The sequence below is a fragment of the Nuphar pumila genome, chromosome 16 (genome assembly GCF_984573655.1).
Source record: "Nuphar pumila chromosome 16, dmNupPumi1.hap1.1, whole genome shotgun sequence".
Lineage (NCBI taxonomy): Eukaryota > Viridiplantae > Streptophyta > Magnoliopsida > Nymphaeales > Nymphaeaceae > Nuphar > Nuphar pumila.
The window spans coordinates 5,364,639-5,385,782 of NC_143264.1; the positions used below are offsets into that span (position 1 = coordinate 5,364,639).

General features: G+C 38.5%; 1 protein-coding gene across 1 annotated transcript in view; it reads left to right on the forward strand.

The window, feature by feature from the left end:
- Window positions 1-818: 818 nt before the first annotated feature.
- The window catches only part of MOS14 (ARM repeat superfamily protein), a 68,662-nt gene continuing 48,336 nt past the window's right edge, over window positions 819-21,144 (forward strand). The window contains exons 1-13 of the mRNA XM_089991971.1: window positions 819-1,110; window positions 1,335-1,412; window positions 1,578-1,640; window positions 2,274-2,321; window positions 2,417-2,563; window positions 2,790-2,921; window positions 3,353-3,393; window positions 3,860-3,951; window positions 10,721-10,848; window positions 11,844-11,919; window positions 12,014-12,134; window positions 12,228-12,327; window positions 12,525-12,606. Of these exons, the coding sequence (XP_089848097.1) occupies window positions 970-1,110; window positions 1,335-1,412; window positions 1,578-1,640; window positions 2,274-2,321; window positions 2,417-2,563; window positions 2,790-2,921; window positions 3,353-3,393; window positions 3,860-3,951; window positions 10,721-10,848; window positions 11,844-11,919; window positions 12,014-12,134; window positions 12,228-12,327; window positions 12,525-12,606 (1,249 nt within the window). The 5' untranslated portion in view covers window positions 819-969. The remainder of the gene's footprint in view (window positions 1,111-1,334; window positions 1,413-1,577; window positions 1,641-2,273; window positions 2,322-2,416; window positions 2,564-2,789; window positions 2,922-3,352; window positions 3,394-3,859; window positions 3,952-10,720; window positions 10,849-11,843; window positions 11,920-12,013; window positions 12,135-12,227; window positions 12,328-12,524; window positions 12,607-21,144) is intronic.

Genomic DNA, 21,144 nt, shown 5'->3' on the forward strand with positions numbered 1-21,144 from the left:
GGTCGCAGATGAGAGACGATGTGAAAGGGTATGCGCGAACATGTCTCGTCTGCCAGTAAGACAAAGGGACCAACCAGAAGTCTCCAACCTCCTTAAGCCTTTGCTTATTCTAGAACATCCTTGGAAAAGCATTTTCATAGACTTCATTGTTAGTCTGCCGAATATAAATGGATTCAGCTCCATCCTGATGGTGGTAAATCGTTTTTCTAAATATGTCACCTTCATCCCAGCTTCGAAGGAGTGCCCCACAAAAAAGACTGTCGAGTTATTCGTGAAGCATGTTGTGAAGCACTGTGGTGTACAAAGAAGCATTGTGAGTGATCACGATCCTTGTTTTATGGGTAAATTCTGGCATGAAGTGCTTAGACTATTTGGCTCTGATATACTATTTTCAATAAGTTTTCACCCATAGAGGGATGGGCAAATAGAACATATCAACAAACTATTTGAGCAACATCTTAGGCACTTTGTTAGTGTCAATCAGAAGGACTGGGTGAAGCTCTTAGACATGGCCCAATTCTGCTATAATCTTCAAAAGAGTGAGTCTTTTTGCCACAACCCGTTTGAAATAGCTATGGAGGAGCAATCACTGACTCCGCATACTCTAACCGTACAAGAGAAGGAAAGGTCGAGCGATAAAAAGACTTGCAACGGTAAGGAAACACCGTCGTGCCGTGCTGGTCTAGTGAAGAAAATAGGTCCGTAACACCACGGTGCCACCGTATATTTTCCATTAACTTTGTTGTTTCACCCTACGTAGGAGTGAGACACTATTTTCTACAAAAGTGAGCCATTTTCATAGGAAAGGGCGTGAAACAAACGTCCCTTACTGAAGAACAGAGGGAGGCAAATAAAAGAGAGAAATGGGTGCTTAAGCTATCGCGAAAAACAGAAAGTGGGTGGAAAATCGAGAGCAGAGGGCAATCAAGGAGACCATTTCCCACGAGAGACCTTTTGGGTTCGCGCGGGATGCCGGCCATGGCCGCCGCGGAGTTGCAGAAGACGCTGATCGAAGCCCTAACCGCGTTGTACCACAACCCCGACTCCAACGTTCGCCACCAAGCCAATCATTGGCTTCAGGAGTTCCAACACAGCGTCCTCGCTTGGGAGGTAGAATCCTTCTCCCCATCTGTTTTCCTTTCCTTGTTTCCAATTTTGATTAACCCCATTTTTCGATGGGTTTTCGGGTCTACGATCGATCAAGCTCATGATCATTGTACAATGTGCTAGTTTCTATTTTGGTCGCGATCTTGTTAATCCAGTTTGTTGAGAAAACAGTTGTTTTGGGTACAGTAAAACACACCCGCTTATGTAGTTGTGGATTGCAATTTCAGGTTTCTGATCGTTTGCTTCACGATGCAAATAGCAACCTAGAAACACTCATTTTCTGTTCGCAGACTTTGAAAACAAAGGTATTTGGGTGCCTTAGAAGGCAAAACATCTTTAGCTCTCTTCTTTTGTGCAGCTCTCTTCTTATGTTTTTTGACCATGTTATGTTTTGATGTATTGACTATTGATATAATCTGGCCCAAGTGCCCAACTTTTTCCCTTGATAAGCTTCTCTATGATGTTGGCAGGTCCAACGGGACTTTGAGGAGCTTCCTGTTGCAGCCTTTCGCCCTTTATGCGACTCCTTATGTGTATGTAATACAATAGAAGTAGATAAATGATCTGCTTGGAAGAACGCACAGTTGAGAATTAGCAACGACAGTTTTACTTGCATAGGAAGCAAAACTTGTTAATTGGGGATGGTCATTTAAAATTTGATGTTTATGTTTGGTTGTCATTTATGCTGCATCATGGAAAGCAGCTATATTTTTAGTTGTTCTTATTATTATATCTTAGTTCTGTTTTGATTTAATTTAGGGGGTGTTTGGGTGCACCCACTTATCCAGATAAACGGGATAAGCTGGGAAATCTCATTATCATCTATAATAGATGATTCCACCTTCTCCTGTTCATCTGGATAAGTGGTTGCATTCAAACACCGCCTTAGTGGCAAAGTAATTTTATTTTTTCATGATAAATATATACGCCATAGAGCACCCTCTTCGACGTATATATCTTTCCATGGTTGCGTCACAGCAAAAACTCAATGAGGGTGGAAATGTATGCTTTGGGCACATTTTCAATGGAGAAAAGTTGCAGCCTATGAAGATGGGATGAACTTTCTTTGGCTGTTCAATTTTATACACTTTGCAAAATATGCTTGGGGGAGGTTTTTCACATTGTTCGTTGCATTCAGTTTTTACCAACATTTCTTCTTGATGCAGGCTTTAGCTAAGCAATTCTCAAATGGACCCTCAAAAGTACGAACACAGGTAGATTTTTATAGTGGTCGCCTTCACATATGTTTTGAAGACTTGAACCCCTTATTTTAACTAGTAATTTTATCAGTCCACACTTTCCTTGATAGATTTGTGTAGCATTAGCTGCTCTGGCTGTTCATGTTCCGATAGAAGACTGGGGTGGTGGTGGGATCTTGAACTGGCTAAGTGAAGAGATGAATTCCAGACCAGACTATATACCAAGTTTCTTGGAGCTGCTTGCCATCTTACCACAAGTATGATTTACTTAAGCTATGACTGCTAAGCTGAAAAATTTCCGGTTTGCTTTGTACCTTTTCTGGCCTTTGCTGTCCTCTTTGATTTTTTTTTCACTCTTTTCTATGCCATGCTCAGAAAGATTCTTTGCATGGGTTTCATAACACACAGAGGGGGGAAATTAACCCATGTTGGCCATTTGGCCTTTTTCTGTTACTGAGCTTGTGTTGTTTTGCCTTTCACCAGGAAGCTTTTAGCTACAAAATTGCAGCTCGTCCAGAGAGACGGCGTCAATTTCAAAATGAGCTTGTGTCATCCATTAAAGTTGCCCTTGATCTTTTGACATATTGCCTGAGTGTTACTAAGTTTCAAGAGCAGGTAAATGGTCCTTGGCAACTTCATTTTGTTCTAGAAAATGGTGTCTGGAATATCATTTGTAGGTTACCATGTCCTTTTATATGTGTGTTTGCAGTTCAGATACATGTGCTTCTGTACTTTAAGTTTGACCCTTCATTGGATTTTTGGCATTGGCATGTGTGTATGTGCGTGTGCGTGTGCGTGTGCGTGTGCGTGTGCGTGTGCGTGTGCGTGTGCGTGTGCGTGTGCGTGTGCGTGTGCGTGTGTGTGTGCGTGTGCATGCATGCACGTATGGTTATGAAATTGTTACCTCCATTTTTTTTTTTTGGGTAGTTGAATTAGCAGTATATCCTTGTGCCTTAGGGGCTATTTTGTTAGTATTTATTTTTTCATTTTGTTTCTTGAGATGGTTATTTATCTAGATTGTTAATGTTTATCCACTTGAATGGCAGGTCCTGGAAGCATTTGCATCTTGGCTAAGATTAAACCATGGGTAGGTTTTCAGGACTTGTATTCTTGTACCAACATGATCTGTTATTTATGCATGCTTTAGTGCAGGTTTATACATTGGGAGTTGTTACTTGTTTTGAAATGCTGGTTTATTTGCTTTTTCAGGTCTTGATCTTCTGGATCACGCCTCTAGGCTTTTTAATAGTTGATTCTTTCCTCCTTTCTGTTTTCTGCTTTATTTCATGCATGTGTTGACTACTCGTCACCCATTTCACTTTCATTCTACAATTTTGTTGAATGTGTTTATGTAGAAAAATGATTTCTGTCCACTCTGATCCGTTGATGCATTAATTGTTAAATTTTTGTGCATGTAATGTCTGTGTTTGCATGTAGCAGTTGATATGTCATTTTAACTTCCAAATTACATTATCATTTTTGTCATGGAAATATTCAAGGAAACTCTATTCATATGATGCAAAACTGATCCAGAGGTACTTGGTTCTTTTCAGAATTTCAGCATCTACTCTTGCTACTCATCCCTTGGTTGTTGCTGCGCTATCTTGTCTGAGGTCGAACTCCTTATTGGACGCTGCTGTAAATGGTATGATATATCATATTACAACTCATAGTTTGAACATGTGCACGATATCCACTTTCTCTCTCCACACACACACACACACATATATATATATATGTATGTATATAGGATAATGTTTGCTACCCTCATGGGTTTCAAACCCCCTAGTGAAAAACTTTAATTTTTTTTATAGTTCTTTTTTTTGCACATTTGACCCTCCAGATGTGATCTATATGTTTAGTTTAGTAGAAACTGACCCTTGGTCATGGTTCTTTGATGTGCATGTCAGATTTTCTGGGCATTGAAAAATCAATGGCCTACAATTATCCAAAATTTCAACCCTTAGTCAAGAAAATACGTTTCAAGGTTGATTTATACTATTTTGACCATGCCAAATGTGAGATTTTATAAAATCCAGAGTTTTACCATGCGTGAAGGATGAGGAACAAAGAGAGAGAAGGAGAGAAATCCTGATTCCCAACACCGGAATCGACTGCTGCTAATCTTGTCATTATATGTTGTTACTAATACAAAATTTTAGGGTACTAAAATACCCTTTTACAACACAAAAAAATTACATATGTGCCATTAATGAAAGGAATACATGATTACGGGTCTGGACCCTGACCCGTGATTCGATATGAACGCAAACACGTCTTTTCACCCTCCCTTAAGTTGTGCATGATTTTGAACCATGAACAACTTGCCTTTTAACATCCAAAACCTGTCTTTGGTCAATCCTTTTGTGAATATATCAACCACTTGATCAGTAGTTCGTACAAATTCGGGCTCATCTCTTCTACCTTTTGTCTCACAAAATGTTGATCTATTTCGATGTGTTTGGCACGACTGTGATAAATGGGATTGAAGGACATATTGATGACACTTTAATTATCACATAAAAGGAGGAATCGAGAGATCGATTCTCTCACTTCTGTCAGTAAGCGCCTAATCCATGTAGTTTCAGCAGTAGCAGCTGCCATTGACCTATATTCGGCTTCTGCACTTGATCTAACAACAACCTTTTGTTTCTTACTACTCCAGGATACCAAATTCATCCTAACAAACACGCAATAGCCTGATATCGATCTGCGTTCGTCTGGATCTCCTGCCCAGTCTGCATCAGTATAGACAATAATTTCATGTGCATTTTGCCCATTTGTCCTTTTTCTGTAAAAAAACCCATCCCCAACCGTTCCTTTCAAGTACGAAAGTATCCGTTTGATCGCTTCCATATGCCCTTCACGTGGCTCATGCATGAACTGAGATACCTGATTTACTAAGTAAACAATATCAGGTTGAGTGAAAGTGAGATATTGCAACATGCTGATTATGCTACGATATTTTGTAGGATCCTCATATAGATCTTCATCTTGAGAACGGAGTTTCTGATGGACACTAGGAGTTCTCAAGGGTTTGCAATCTTTCATACCTGCCTTATTTGAGGACATCAATAGTGTACTTATGTTGGGTGAGAGTCATTCCTTCAGAAGTACTGTCAACTTCAACTCCAAGGAAGTATCACAGTTTCCCAAGATCCTTTATTTTGAATCTCTGATTCAAGAGATGCTTGACCTCCTCAATATGAACTTTGAAGTTACCTGTGATGATAATATCGTCTACATATATCAATAGGAGAGTAACTATGTCTTGGTTCTTGAATATAAACAAGGAATGGTCAAGGAGAGATTGCCTAAAACCATATTTTTGTATTTCAAGAGAGAAACTATCAAACCAAGAACGGGATGCCTACTTCAACCCGTATATCGCCCTTTTTAATTTGCATATGTATTTTGTAGGATTGCCTTCTGCATATTCAGTGGGTTGTTCCATGTATACTTCATCATTCAAATTTCCATGTAGAAAATCATTTTTGATCAAGCTGACTACTTGTCCACTGATGTTCAATAGCTAAAGATAGTATGACTTTGATTGTACCCATTTTCATAACTGGACTAAAGGTCTCATCATAATCCTGTCCTTGCTCCTGTGTAAATCCTTTGGCGACAAATCTCGCCTTGTATCGTTCTATAGTGCCATCCGGTTTGTACTTTATTTTGTACACCCATTTCGACCCAACTACATTTCTGTCAGGTGATCTGGGAACATCCCAGGTACCACATTCATGTAGAGCCTCCATTTCTTCATTCATTGCTTTAATCCATCTTTTAGAAATTGCTGCTTAAGAAAATGTTGTAGGCTCATCTTCCTTGCCCAAAGCAGGTAGAAAAAGTTGAAAGTCCAGTGAAAAACTTTTATAACTAACCAAATTTTCGTTCGGATGACGAGAGAAGGTGGATCTTCTAACATCAAAAGTAGAAGTAGGTGTAGAGGATGTATCAATTTCCTGATTAAAAATAGTGGGCGCCTCTCTTCCTCGTCGAGTATAAACAAAACCTTTATACCTTTCTGGATCCAAAGATGGCTCTATACTCTCCTATGCAATCAACCTATCAGCAGGCATAATTCCTTTATCCTTCTGATCACAATCTGAAGAACAAATATCGTTGGTACTGTAGAAAAGTTCAGAATTCAACTAGGGATGATAGACCTCAACTTTGGAATTTGATTCAGAAGAAGTGATGCGTCGATGATCAAAATTCAATTCATCGAAGATAACATTTTTTGATATTTTGATGCGCTTGCTCATGGAATCATAGCACCTGTATCCTTTATAGTTATCTGCATAACCCACAAACCTGCACTTCAAAGCCTTATCCTGAACATAACATACACAACCAAACACGCGCAAATGATGATAGTTGGGATGAACTTCAAATAGGGAAAAGTAAGGAGACTTGTTCTCCAAAATAGTCATGGGCAATCGATTTATCATATGAACTGCTGAATGAAAGGTTTCTGTCCATAGAGTAATCAGAATATTACTATCATGTATCATACTCATTGCACTCTCAACAATATGGCGATGCTTCTTTTCAGCAATTTCATTCTGCTGAGGTGTATGAGGGCAAGACATCCTTCTCCTTATTTCATTACCTTGAAGAAAGTTAATAAAGTCACTTGAAGAGAATTCACCTCCTCCATTACATTGAAAGCAAAGAATGTTTTCAGAAAATTGATTCTTGACAAAAGAGTGAAAATTTTGGAACAACTTGAAGGTCTCAGACTTGTGTTTCATAAAGAAAATCTAAGTATAACAAGAATAACTGCCAACAAATATAAGGTAATATCTAGTTTCAGATACAAAAGCAACTGGGGCAGGCCCCCAAACATCAAAACATATAATCTCAAAAGGTCTTGAAGCTCTTTTATTGATAGAATGAAAAGGTAAAATATGACTCTTACATAAGAGATAACTAGAACATTTGTTGTCATTGACATTCATTCCTAAACTAGACTTGGGCATGAGGTTATTTGAGACAAGCTTCTAAATGAAACTACTACTGCAATGACCTAAACGACCATGCCAAAAATTTGGCTTATTGGATTCAAAGACACTAAAAACACATGAACGAATCACTGAAGACGACGATGAGGAAAACTTCAAGTTGTGGTCAACAGGGCGAACACGAGCAAAAGTATCTTCTTGGAAAACATATATATTGCCTTGTCATTTTTCTTTAGCGAACGTCTCCCTCGTGCACAGATCCTTGACAAGAATAGAAGATGAAGTAAATTCAACTGAAGCATTGATATCATCAACAAGCTTAGAAACAGAAACAATGTTTTTCTTGATGTTATGGGCATAAAGAACCTTTGAAAGACTGAGAAAACACTTTGACATAGGTATAACCAAATTTTCGATATGAGAGATAAAATTGTGGGATCCATCCCCAATGACTACAGTATTTCTACCAATGTAAGGAACAAGGTTTAAGAGCTTATCAACATCACCAATAACATGAGTCGCTGCCCCAGAGTCCACGTACCAAGTACCCTGCTCATTCTGTTTCAGATTTAATCCTGCCAAAGCTGACAATAACTCTTTTACTTCTCCACTGGCCTTTGAGCTATCAATTCCTCTCTTTGCTTCAGTTTGTGTTGATTTTCCTTTATTTAGGGGATTAAACCAATAATTAGCTTTGATGTGCCTCTTTTTATTACACAGAAGACAAGTAGGAATTGGCCTCTATCGCTGTGAGTTGGGAGGTATGTCGGGTGTAAGTAATAGTCCACAACCTCCTTGTCCACTTCTTCCTTGTCCTCCTCTTCCCTTAACATCATAACTTGCTCGTCCTTGTCCATAAGCTATCCCTCTGGCAAGAACATCTTGCGTGCCTGTATGCATATATGATTCTTCAGAGAACCCTTTTAAGTTCATCTCATATTGAAGTAGTTTTGCACACATGTCTTCAAATCTGAGCAGATCAGGTAAACACAATAAGGAAGTAACAATCATATATAGTCAGGCCCCAATCCACTTAGAGTTTGTTGTATCTTTATCACTCACTGCACGCCCAACAACTGTTAGTTGATCTGTGATGATCTTCATTTTGTTAAGTACTCTAAAATAGTCATGGAGTCCTTTTTTAACATCTGAAATTCTCTTTTAAGAAATACAATCCTGGCCTGAGAAACCTGTGAATATGTCTGAACTAGTCTGTCCCAAAGTTGCATGGTTGTACAGTCATTTGGAATTGCCACAAACACCTCTTGTGACAAAGTAGAGGTAATAAAATCAACTAGCTCCTGGTCTCTTTTCATCCAAGTTACTAATTCTGAATTTCTAACATATATTGTGGTAGATGCTTCTTTACTGTCATTTTCTTCTCGTGATATAAACTCTGGAGGGACTGAAACAGATTCATTCAGATGTCCAGAAAGATCCTAACTCCTAATGAAAGAAATGATCTGCCTCTTCTACGTCAGAAAATTGGAATTGTTTAATTTTTCAGAAACGAGTTGACTAAGAAAACTTGAAGAAAGACCAGACTGAGAAGGAAATGAATCCATGTTTCACAATAAGAAGAATATGTCCAGCACAAAGCCCAATAATAGCTAAAAGAATCAGTATATCGAAAGACAACTTTCAACCTCAAAGAAATTCCTGCAGCCTCTTACTCTTTTTTTTGGTTTTTTTTGACAGAATAGTCATGCATATGAATTCTGATCAGATCTGTAATTATCCAGATTTGAATAAATAGGTAAGCACTAAGTATGAAAATTTAAAATGAACACGTAAGTAAAGCTCAACTCTGATATTGATTTAGAGTTGTTCAAGGATGAAAAGAATGGAAATGTCAAATGGCAAATGAAGCCAGATCTGAATCTGATCAAGAAAGGATTAGCGAAGTTGATAGGCAATCGATTACGTGATCAAATCTAATTCTGATCAAATCTGATCAACAAGATGGTTTAGAACTAGGTTGAGAATTAAGAAGGCAACGTAGAATCTATTAATAACAGAGAAACGTGATCAGATCTGATTTTGATCAGATCTGATCAAGAAGATGATGCAGAAATATTTTGGGAATTAAGGTGGCTAGACAAAATCGGTTAATTACAGAAAACGTGATCAGATCTGATCAAGGTTGAGAAGCTGAAAGATATTGGTCTGATCAAGGTTGAGAAGCAAAAAGATATTGGAAATCAATTTTCTGACTTGGGAGACTGAACGATCTTTCTAGACATACGTTTTGGAAGCAATCCCAGATCCAGCTCTCGCGTGGCTTTGATACCATGTGAGATTTTATAAAATCCAGAGTTTTACCCTGCGTGAAGGATGAGGAACAGAGAGAGAGAGAGAAGGAGCTGCAGAGAAATCCTGATTCCCAATACCGGAATCGGCTGCTGCTAATCTTGTCATTATATGCTGTTACTAATACAAAATTTTAGGGTACTAAAATACCTTTTTATAACAAAGAAAAATTATATATGTGCCATTAATGAAAGGAATACATGATTACGGGTATGGACCCTGACCCGTGATCCAATATGAACACAAACACGTCTTTTCACTAAATGCATCCATAGGGTCTGATTTTGTCAAAACGGCCTCCCTCTATGAGTTTCAAGTAGGAATTTTGGAACCCACTAGGTTAGCCAATATTTCCCCCCATTTACATACATATGTGCATCTATATGTATAATATCAGTGTCACTGATATCGCCGATAGTTTTAAAATATTACGATAATATCAACAATTTCAAGGTGGCTGATAATATCAGAAATATATCACTATATTTTAAAAATATTGGCAAAATATATTTACCATGATATTATCACAATAAATATCACTACAGGAACACGAGTTGGCTGCAACAAGGAAGGGAAGAAGGGAAGGAAAAGAAAGAAGAAAAAAAAGGGAAGGGAGGAAAGGAAGGAAAGGAAAGAAGGGAGGAAAGGAAGGAAAGAAAGGAGGGAAGGAAGTAAGGAAGGGAAAGAAGGAAAGGAAGGAGGGAAAGAAGGAAAGGAAAAAAAGGAAGTAAAGAAAGGAAGGAAAGAAAGGAAGGAAGAAAGGGATATCTTGTCTATTTTAAGGTCTTTATCTTAGTTTTCTTTCATTTTTCTATTTTCTTTATTTTTACTTATTCTTTAGATTTTTTTTAATATTTCTAAGATTTTTCAACTTTTGAAAATATCTTCGAGAAATACCCTCATTGAGAAATTACCTTGAACGATACAGGTGACTATGATATATATGTATGCATGTATGTATTAGTGCTGACGAGGTGTTTCTTTGCTTCTTACAACTTATATATATATATATATCTTGTTAAAGTTAAGTACTTGTTCTCTTGAGAATATATTAATGTAAAGGCCCTTACTTTTGAATCTAATTGTTATTGAACTTTTGGTTTATGTATTTTTAAAATGTCTTCTTTTGTGCAGTAATTTGTGAATTGATACGCTACACAGTATCTGAGAATCCTGGTGGTCTACCTGCTCAGATGCCTCTGATTCAAGTACTTGTGCCACATGTTATGGGTTTAAGGGACCAGTTTAAAGATCCATCCAAGGTATTTTAGCTGACAAAATGGAGAACATGTCCGAGCTTCTTTCATTTTGTTGAGTTTAGAATCTAAAGTAAATCATGTGTCATTTTTGGTTTTTCAGTATTTCTTCATGAGTTGCTGCAGGCTATGAATAGCATTTTTTGTTTGACTATATTGATATATTCTCATTTGTTGGCTTTACACATTTTCCACCTTATGATTTCAATTTCAAACCATTTATTTTGAGAAGCTAAGCTAACTTAACAGTTGACACAAATTATTGTCAATATAAGCTACATGTCTGTTGATTTTTTAACATTGTTCAGATAAGTTACGTCTTGGTTGCTCTATATAAAACTGCAATATGTGAACATGAGTGGAAGAGTAACAGAGTGAATCATTCATCTTTTTCGCTTCTCATCCCATTATTGAAAAATTATTTTTCATCTAAAAAAACAGTTTTATTTGGACCTTACAGAACATATTGATAATTGGGAAAGATAATTCTAATTTGACTGCTTTGATGTGAAGGATTTCTTCCTTTTAACTCGTGGCTAACTTCTTAACTTTGTGAAATTTTGCTTTGGAATTTGTTGATTCAGTCAAGTTCTACTGTCAAGATTGTGATAGTCTATTCTCTTAATTCTTTCATCTTCCTTTGCCTTTTTTTTTCCAATTGAGTAAGTGAAGTGCATGTGCCTTATTTATGCTGTATACCATCGACTTCTGAAATAAAAAAAAGTGGGAATTTGATTTAATTTGATACTTCTCTGCTTACACACCAGGTTTCAGCACACCTGCTTGTCATTATAACTATAGGACTTTATTTGTTGGGGTGTGTTCTTTTCCTTCTTCCCTCATTTCTTCTTCTTTTTTCTGCTCTATTTGTTTTTTTGAGTTCATATATTTGGTTTTTATGCTGCATGCTGGATGCAAGAATGTTGGTGTAAAGCAGATTGTGTGATATTTAGTTTTACCGAGGACCCAAAGGTTAATAATAGTTGGTGTATCATTTGAAGGACGAGGATGATGTGAAGGCCATGGCTCGCTTGTTTTCTGATATGGGGGATTCTTATGTGGAGTTGATTGCAACTGGTACTTCAGTCTCTACCTTTTTAAACAGTTTAAGCTATAGTTAAGATGTTTCAGATTTCTGATAATGAAAAGTTGGTATTTCTTTTCATTTCAGGATCTGATGAATCAATGATGATAGTTCAAGCATTACTTGAAGTTGCTTCACATCCAGATTATGACATTGCCTCAATGACATTTAACTTCTGGCACAGTCTTCAAGTTAGCTTGACCGAGTGGTGATGTCACAGTTGTTTCCTTGATTTGTTACGTATTAGTTGTTATTATATGTACACGCAAATGATGATGAAGGTTTCATCTTCTGACTTTAGGGGGTCATACTCATCACTGGGGACTGAAGATGCCATTAGAGCTGAGAGAGACCGGAGGATTGCAATTTTTCGCACAACCTATGAAACACTAATATCTTTGGTACACTTTCTGTTCCTTGGTTTACTACTTTGAATCTGAGTTTTTTTATCCTCGTTGGTTCTTGTGTGATGTGTCACATAATTTCTTTTTGTTGAATATCTTTAGGGTGTTAGCAACCCTGGTTATTGATGTCTATAAGATATCTTGCTATTTTTCCTGAATCTTGCATAAATAATTCTGTTAGACTGATGCCACAGGTTGCTTTCAGAGTTCAATATCCACAGGATTATGAAGATTTCTCGAAAGAGGACAGAAGGGACTTTAAGCAGACTAGATATGGTACCATGGGAAATCACTATAAAACCTTTTCATGGTTGAATTTTCATTCTGGAGGATGATTATGCAAAATTGTTCGTTCTTGCTGGATGCTGATAGTATCATACCACTTAGTGTGATTATTTAATTTTTTGCAGTTAATGGAACAATTCCTATAAATGTCAGATAGTACTAATTAATGTTGTAAATGCATGATTTGTGATTCCATTTCACACATAATACAAAAAACAAACCTGCAAATGCATGTGCCTGTGCCTACAAATTGCCTGTATTGCATAAAACACCTAACAATCAGATGGTGAAGGATTTGGCTCAGGCTGATGTAAGTTAATAATCATGTGGTATTTGGGTGATGCAAATGAGTTTGATGGCTCACCTTCAGTCATTCAACTTGGTGCTGAGTTGATAGGCCACTTCAAGTTTAACTAGTGTGCTCTCCAAACCATGGATGGGATGCCCAGTTTTCAACTACCTCAGCAATCTTCTGAACATGTAATTGCATTGAACTAGGTGTTTATGTGAGCTATGTAAAAAGCTAAAATCTTGTACTATTGACAATAAGGAGGTTGGTTTGCATTTGGATCATAACAATCTAGAAGTTTCTGCTCTGACTTTGGGCGTCTTGTAGTTTCCAGAGAACATCATATAGTATGTGTACTTGATCCTGTGACTCCTGCGCAACTAGTAATGTAAAGATATTATTATTCTACATTTTCTGGATTATTTGCAAGAGGTACTGTAATAATGGTATATGACCTTCTATGCATTCATTTTGTGAAACTAATGTAAGCTTGATTTAAGGGTAAAATTTTTTAGGTGGTTTATGGTGCATTGGCCATTAGAATGGTAGGATTTGGTGATTTTAATATTTTATTACAGCTATTTGCTTGTAGATGACATCAGTTGTCAATTCGACATAAAGTGCAATATGAATATAGATTGAAGTATGAGGTGAAGTTGAGTGACTGAAAATTGAAATAATTACTTGCTATGATTTTTCTTGCACAAGTTAACAACCTGATGAATGTTTTGATATATGTGTATGTATCAAGGTTACTAAACTAGGAAGCGGAAGCGGGAAATGAACGAGAAGTGGAAGTGAGATATTTTAAAATTTATAAAAAGCGGGAAGCGGAGAATTAATTGAAAAGCGAAATAGGAATAAAAGAGGAAGTGATATGGGATCAAATGGGAAGCAAAATACAAATCAAAGGAGAAAAAACTAAAAACTAAAATAAAAATGATTATTCTTAAATTTTGTGATTTCGTAGTGTAAGAATTCAATTCTTCTCAAAATCTAAAAATGATGGTTGCCAATTTAAAGAAAGTACATGGAAAACATAGAAAGAAGCGTGAGAAGCAAATATAAATCATGTAGGGAAACAGAGAAGAAACATGTGGGAAACATAGAAGCGTGGGAGAATCGAGATTCCTATCAAGTTTGGGAAGCAAGGAGTTTCACGCTTCTGAAGCGAGTTTCGGGAAAGTGTGCTTCCCACCTATCTATGAAGCTTCCAGTAACTCTGGTATGTATAGCCAATTTAGTTTTATTTTGAACTCATTTTTTAGTATTTTTTTCCATTGTTACGGTGTTGTCTCATATAAAGCTGTCAGAAAGGGTAGCTAAATTAGGAAGTAATGATAGGCACAAGCTAGAAATGATTTCTCAAGTCTGAAACAGGTGCATTTGAGAAGCCTGCTTCCTAACAAATCAGTATAAAAGCTGTCTATTTGAGGCTTTGAGCAAGACCTGTCTAGTTTTTTTCTCTAAAGATGAAGTTTTCGCTTTTTTAATCATATTAATTTTGTTTTGGATGCTTTCCAGTTGTTGGTCCTATAAACAATGCATGCTATTAAAATGCACTAGGCCCCATGATAATGGTTTACTTATATATAATTATAAATAGTTGTGTGTGTGTGTGTACATATACTATTTATCGAGTGTATATATGTGTATATCTATACATGTCTACGGGCACATGCATATGTATGTGTATGCATGCATTAATTCGCATTTGTCCATCATACTTATAATGTTCAAGGTGGTGTAACTGCTGTGATGTGGTATGGAAGAGAGGCAACATTGATACAGTAATGCTGTTAGACGAAGCATAGTCAATCTTGGTCAATTTGTTGAAGTTTTAGGTCCCACCAATGGTCTTTTAATTCTATTTGTACTATTTATGTTATGAAATGAATCCTTTTTCTCATACGCCAAGTCATCAATTGGAAGCGATCACCTAGGTGAACTTCTCTTTGTTGACATGCATAGCCCAAATCATGGACTTGTGCTCGATATTTGACTCAAGCCCTTACCTATGGATAGGATGGCAATGAGCCAACTTGCATTTCAGACCAAGCGACCTGGCCCACCTTGCTATGTTTGGGCCAAGGTTTTAGTCAACCAGTAGATATTAGTTTGAAACTTGACTCATTCTATTAACAGTTTGGACCTATGTCACATGGGTGCGGGTGCAGCACTTAAAAAAAACTTGGGTGCAGCAAAAACAAACAAACAAATAAATAAATAAATAATATATATATATATATATATATATATATATATATATATATATATATATAAAGTCCAAAAGTTGGACATAAATGACCCTGGGTGCGCTGACCACACCCAGGGTCAGGTTGACCACACTGGGTGCCGCACCCACACGCGCACCCGCGTCGCGTCGACGCAGGTGCGGCACCCAGTTGGCCGATTCCCTGTGACATAGGTTTGGACCTGATGGTTGATTTGATGACCCATTAGTGGATTGGGCAATTTATGCTTGAGGGTTTGGTTCTTGTTTCTTAAACATTGAGGATTTAGGGTTTCTCATGACTGCTAGCTTTATCTGGCAGCTAGGGGTGCACACAAGCCGAGCTCGAGCCGAGCTTAGGCTCAAAAAGCTTGGCTCATTCAGAAAAAGACATGTTCAAGCTCGACTCGGCTTGAGCCAAGTTGATTTTTTGAAAAAAAACTTTTTCAATGAAAGTCTGAAGGGTGGGATTCAAAACACCCACCTCTCGTACAAACATCAAATACACTACCCACTTGGATGAAACCTTTGTTTGTGCCTTTTATACCAAAAAAATTATACATATCCCCAAACTAGCCACTGTATGACTATTAACCGAGCTCTAATGCTTGATCAAGCTCGGATCGTTTATATTTAATGAGCCTGAGATTCTGCTCAAGCTTGGCTTGTTTATTTACTCGGACGAGTCCAAGCTGGGCTTAAACGAGCCGAGCTAACTCGACTCGTTGTGCAGCCCTAGTGGCAGCTAGTGATGATGACCTATGGCAATAACTGGTGGCGGAAATGGTGACCAGCCCTAATATTAGTAAATTAACTTTGTCTTTTTCTCATCCTCCTCTTCCTGTGGATCTACTCTTCTTTTACTTAATCCTCTTCTTCCTATTCCTTCTCTCTCCTTTCTTGTAATTTCTCTTTCTGTAGAAGTGCATTTTTTAATGGCCCTGACTGGCTGAAAACATTCTTTTGTGGCCAGTAGGCGGCTGTGAGTCCTCCCTAAGATCCAAGTCCAATAAGAACTAGGAGAAAACTTGGCCTGTTAGTAAATGGGCTTGGTCACCCCAAATAGCCTAGTGGACAGAAGCTAAATGTGTGCATGTCAATTTGTGTAACACCTCAAAATCTCTAACTTGTAATCTTTTAGGAAAGAAATTTTTAAATGCTTTGCAATCAATCCTTTTTCAGAGTTTAAAATGACATTTCAGCAAAAAAATTGTGTTTGAAATAACAAGTCAACGGACCTTGAGTCCATTACAGGTGAACTTTCCTTTACACAATAGATTTGTATACCCATACAATCATTGAAACCATAAAGATTCAACACGAGGTTTTTAATAATTAAAGTTTATATGAAAAGAGAAATTTCAAAGGAAGCCCTTATGCAAAATTACAAAACGTGCTTAGGAACGAAACATCAGAGAAAGAGTGGGATCTTGATATCATCACGTCATCGCCTGCCGTACCGACCTAATCATTACTTATACCCCATAAAACAGGCCAGACTTATAAAAATCTAGTAGGTGCATAGATATCAAAATTTAGAACAAAACTAACATATATGTTGTTCCTTTTGTGATGTGGAGTTTAGAATAAGTAAAATAAGCATAATAATCTTGTTTCGATAATTAACTGTCCTGAGGGTACGTACAGAAAAAACGTAGAAACAACTGATACTGCCCGGGTTTTTTTATTCTATGTATTTTGATACCGCGAACAACTAGCTGAATCTGCTCTTAAGGGGGACGACCAATGACCGAGAGAATTTTCCAGAGGCCACTTGTTCAAGGAGATACATCCGAACTTCTGTATAAGTCATTGAGATCTACCATCTAGGATATTTTTTGGTAGCCCAGTCCCTTAACTTCGATGACTGGGGTCACCGAGTCATTGCTACTCGAGGAGCGTAGTTGCTAACAACTTGTCCATCAGAGTTTTTATACCATCTCATCCTCTCTCTTGAAGGAACCAAAGAGACGAATGGGTATGTCAGGTTCTATTTTAACTGACGACCCATTATCCATGCTCTGGTCTTTTAAACCAAATCGAGCATCTTGCCTGTGAAGGCGATCATCACAATTTTTATGATTTTCTTTTAATCATCGTGCATTTTCACGCTACGAGGTTACCATAAACCTCCAGTCCAATCATCGTAGTACTAACATGTCATGCATGTCTGATAGTACTACTACGATAAGAAATATATCAGTTTCTCAGAAAGAAACCCCAACATTATTTAGAAATTTCAAAGTCCCGTGCTTTAGGCCGGGGAATATCCGATTCATTTTGGATACCAAAAAGAAGGTTTGAACGTACGTACCACCTAGGGTTACGTAGTCGAAGCTTTTCTGTTACGTAGGTGTGAGGAAAAAACTCGGTTGCGAATACCCATACACCAAATACTTGTTTTTGCTTTTTGAGACAATGAATAGTATGAGCTTAAAAACTCGCATGTGAAATCCTTTTTTAAAAATAGAGACTCGGCAAAGACGCGTCTTTAAAAAACATACATGCGTAATCTAAAGTAGACAGGAGTACCCAAAACTACATATTTTATAAAGTTATATATGTATATAGAATACATATATATTAAAGTATAAGCCTATGCACATTACAACGCGACAACAAAGTAAATGACATAAAGCAAGGCCCGATGTGCGAAACTATACATCGAACTAAATAAATTACATAAGCGATACACGATATACGAAACCGTACATCGGCTAAATAAATTGCGTAAGCGATGCACGATGTACGAAACCATACATTGGCTAAATAAACTGCATAAGCGATGCGCGATGTACGAAACCACACATCGACTAAATAAATTGTGTAAGCGATGCACAATGTACGAAACTGTACGTCGGCTAAATAAATTGCGTAAGCAGTAGCCTGTGCACATTGCAATGCGACTGTAAAATAAATAACATAATTTAAATGGACAAAAATACACAAAACTGCATCATTGAGTTAAAAGCATATATATACTTATAAGTATTCCGTCATTTGTTCTCGTATGCAACTTTCCCCTACCTCGGAGATGATCTGACTCATTGACGATTCTGAGCATAGGTTCTTAAAGCTCGTGCTTCGGTAAACGTGTCTTGTCCATTGTACTGAAGTAGTATGTTGCAATTGATTGTATTGTGTTAAGTTCTTAGATTTTGACGAAAGGCAGCAACGATTACGTCGCAACGGTCAAACTTAAATCCGGTTCGAACAGACCGGATCAAGCCGGACTTGAAGGAATCGAGTCAGACTTAGCACACACGAGTCGGCTCGGGATACAGGGCCGACTTGGGCTGCTCTTTGTGATAGCCGAGCTGGATCTGGCCCCCAAACAAGACAGGACCGAGCTTAGGCTCACTCCTTCAACTGAGAGCTCAGCTCGGTAGAAAGGGCCAGGCAGGAGGGTAGCGCCCTCCCGCCTCTTGCTGAAAAAAAATGAGACGGGCAGGAGGGCTGCACCCTCCTGTCAAAAGAACAAAAATAGGCAAGAAGGGCGACACCCTCTTGACAAAGGAAAGGAGAGAGAGAGAGAAAGGAGAGGCAAACGAGGGAGGGGCGACAGGGGAACGACCTCAACCATCCCCTGTCAGTCGTCCCTACCACAACAGCAACAACAACCTATGGTTGTTGTTGGAAACGAAAAGGAAGGGAAAAAAAGGGAGGGTGCTCGACACCCTCCCTTCAGGCATGCCAGAGCCACCATCGCAGGGGGCTCTAGGCAGCCTGCAGAAAACAAGGAAATAGATGAGAGGAGAGGGTGCTCGACACCCTTCCTCCTGGCGAGCCAGAGCCACCGACAGTGGTGGCTCTGGTCGGCACCCTCCCTCCTCGGTGAGGTCCGATCTGCCGACGACAGACAGAGGAGAAAGAAGAGGGTGGTCGGCACCCCCCCCCCCGGCGACGTTCAGTCTGCCAGCAACAAATTGAGGAGAAGAAGAGGGAGCAGCGACACCTGCGTGGTGCCACTACTTTTGGCAGAGCGGCGGCACCAGACGGTGCCGCCACTACCGAGAAGGAGAGGGAAGAGGCAACAGGAAGCGTACCTGAGGGGAGGGGGGCAGCGTCGGTCCGGGTGTGTCGGCGATAGGAAGAAGAAGACGAGGGAGAAAGAAGAGGGAGGAGAGAGAGGCAGGAGGCGTCAGAGAAACAAGGGCCTCCGGCGAGGGGAGGTCGGGGCTCAAGGAGAAATCAGGAGGGCTCCGGCGAGGGGTAAGAGGCGAGAGACGAGGGTGCTCAGAGCTGAGAAGGGGGCTTCGGTGAGGGGAAAGAGTCAGGGGTGGCTTGGGGTCAGGCTTCAGGTGTTTTAAAAAAAGAAACCCCCCCTATGCGGGGTTTAAATAGAACATGTGGTGGTGGGGGTGGCTGCGATCTGGATCCAACCTGGATCCAAAACATTTTTTTTAAAACCACGAGCCTTACAATTTGGGCCAACCCATTGTGCACCGCTACCTGTTGATGCTTCAAGATTTCTTGCACTTTTGTCTTTTAATTTCTACGTTTGATGTGCAACTAAGCATGATGCCTTTTGTGCCTAAGCAATGAGGGTGGGGCAGCACACAGACACAATAACCTATGTCACCACCATTCACACCATTCACTTTTGATAGCATAGATGAAAAATGTCTTTTTTTTGGGACTAGGTGTGCAGTTTGGCACAGTTCGCAAGAGTGACCAAAAAAAATCAAAATTATGATTTTGAAAATCTCTGGCTTGTTTATAAAGAACATGTGAGTGTCTAGTCTGGTTTGCATCAAAGACATTGTATGATGATTCTTTGGGCCATATGTAATATTATACCATAGTAGGAAGAGGTGACATATGTTACCATATACTATAACCTCTCTAGAGCTCATGGTGATATCATTGAGCTCTTGATATGCAAGAAATGAAGACTGGCAATGAGGTATTGCAAAGCAAAGATTGCATCGAAGAGCTGCTCTCTTTTGTAATGTGTCAATCTATTTCAATGTGCTTCATGTGGTTACAGGAGTCAAGGCCGATAGGTAAAATAATAACCATATCGGCCAACGGTTAATATAGCTGCATTGGATTAGTAATAGTAGAAATTTCAGGTTAATACCTTGCCTTGGTGGAAGCTGGAGGAATCATTGAACTATTCAACATTTGACCCTCAGAACTTGAATCTACTTGCTAGTTATTGTATTAGTGGTGCTTTCATCAATTCAAGGAGATCTTTAGGTATAACTGGATAGGTGATGTATTAAAATAGATCAAGTCTTTGTCGGGTTCGCTGAGCAATTCCCGTACCAAGAATGCTTTTTTTGGGTCATATTTTGATTTCTTTTCTTCCTCTTCTTGTCTTGCTGGGCCACATCTACATGCAGGGACAATGTGCTGTATGGATTGGGCTACTCAAAACCATGGTTGCCTGTTTCTCTGTAGGCCATCTGAGTGGATAAAAGGGATTCATTAATTGTATGATTATACAAAGTAAGTACAGTTATGAACAACCTAGTAATATCTTGTACCTTTTTAGAAATACTGATTTTAATGTGTTTAAAATGCGAACCAAAAAAAGTGAACAAAAAGTTGGTAATATTATTCATATGCATACAGTTTCAAATTGATTTTTCTCCAAAATTATTATCATGAATCTGGTTCTCATCCTGCTGAGATTCACCATGAGACATCTCAATGATGATACTGCAGTCACCGTTCTGTTATCATTCGCTAACCCCACTTAAATTGTGCTTTTCAATGCAAAATGTGTCAATTTCTTAGTTCAAGATCTCTTTTATTCACTTAACTGAAATATAAGAATAAGTAGATTTTTTATGCCAAATCGGAAACTGGCTGGGGGTCATGAAAGTATATTATGGAATTGGCTCCATCATCACATTGTAAGTTCATTTCATGTTGGACCAAACTGAAAAAGGGGTATGTACATTAGTTGATCAAAGTTCCATTAAGCATAATGTGGTTTGAAATTGTAGGCGTTAATATGTTTTGAATTGGGGGGACAATTCTAATTTTGTCTCATTTC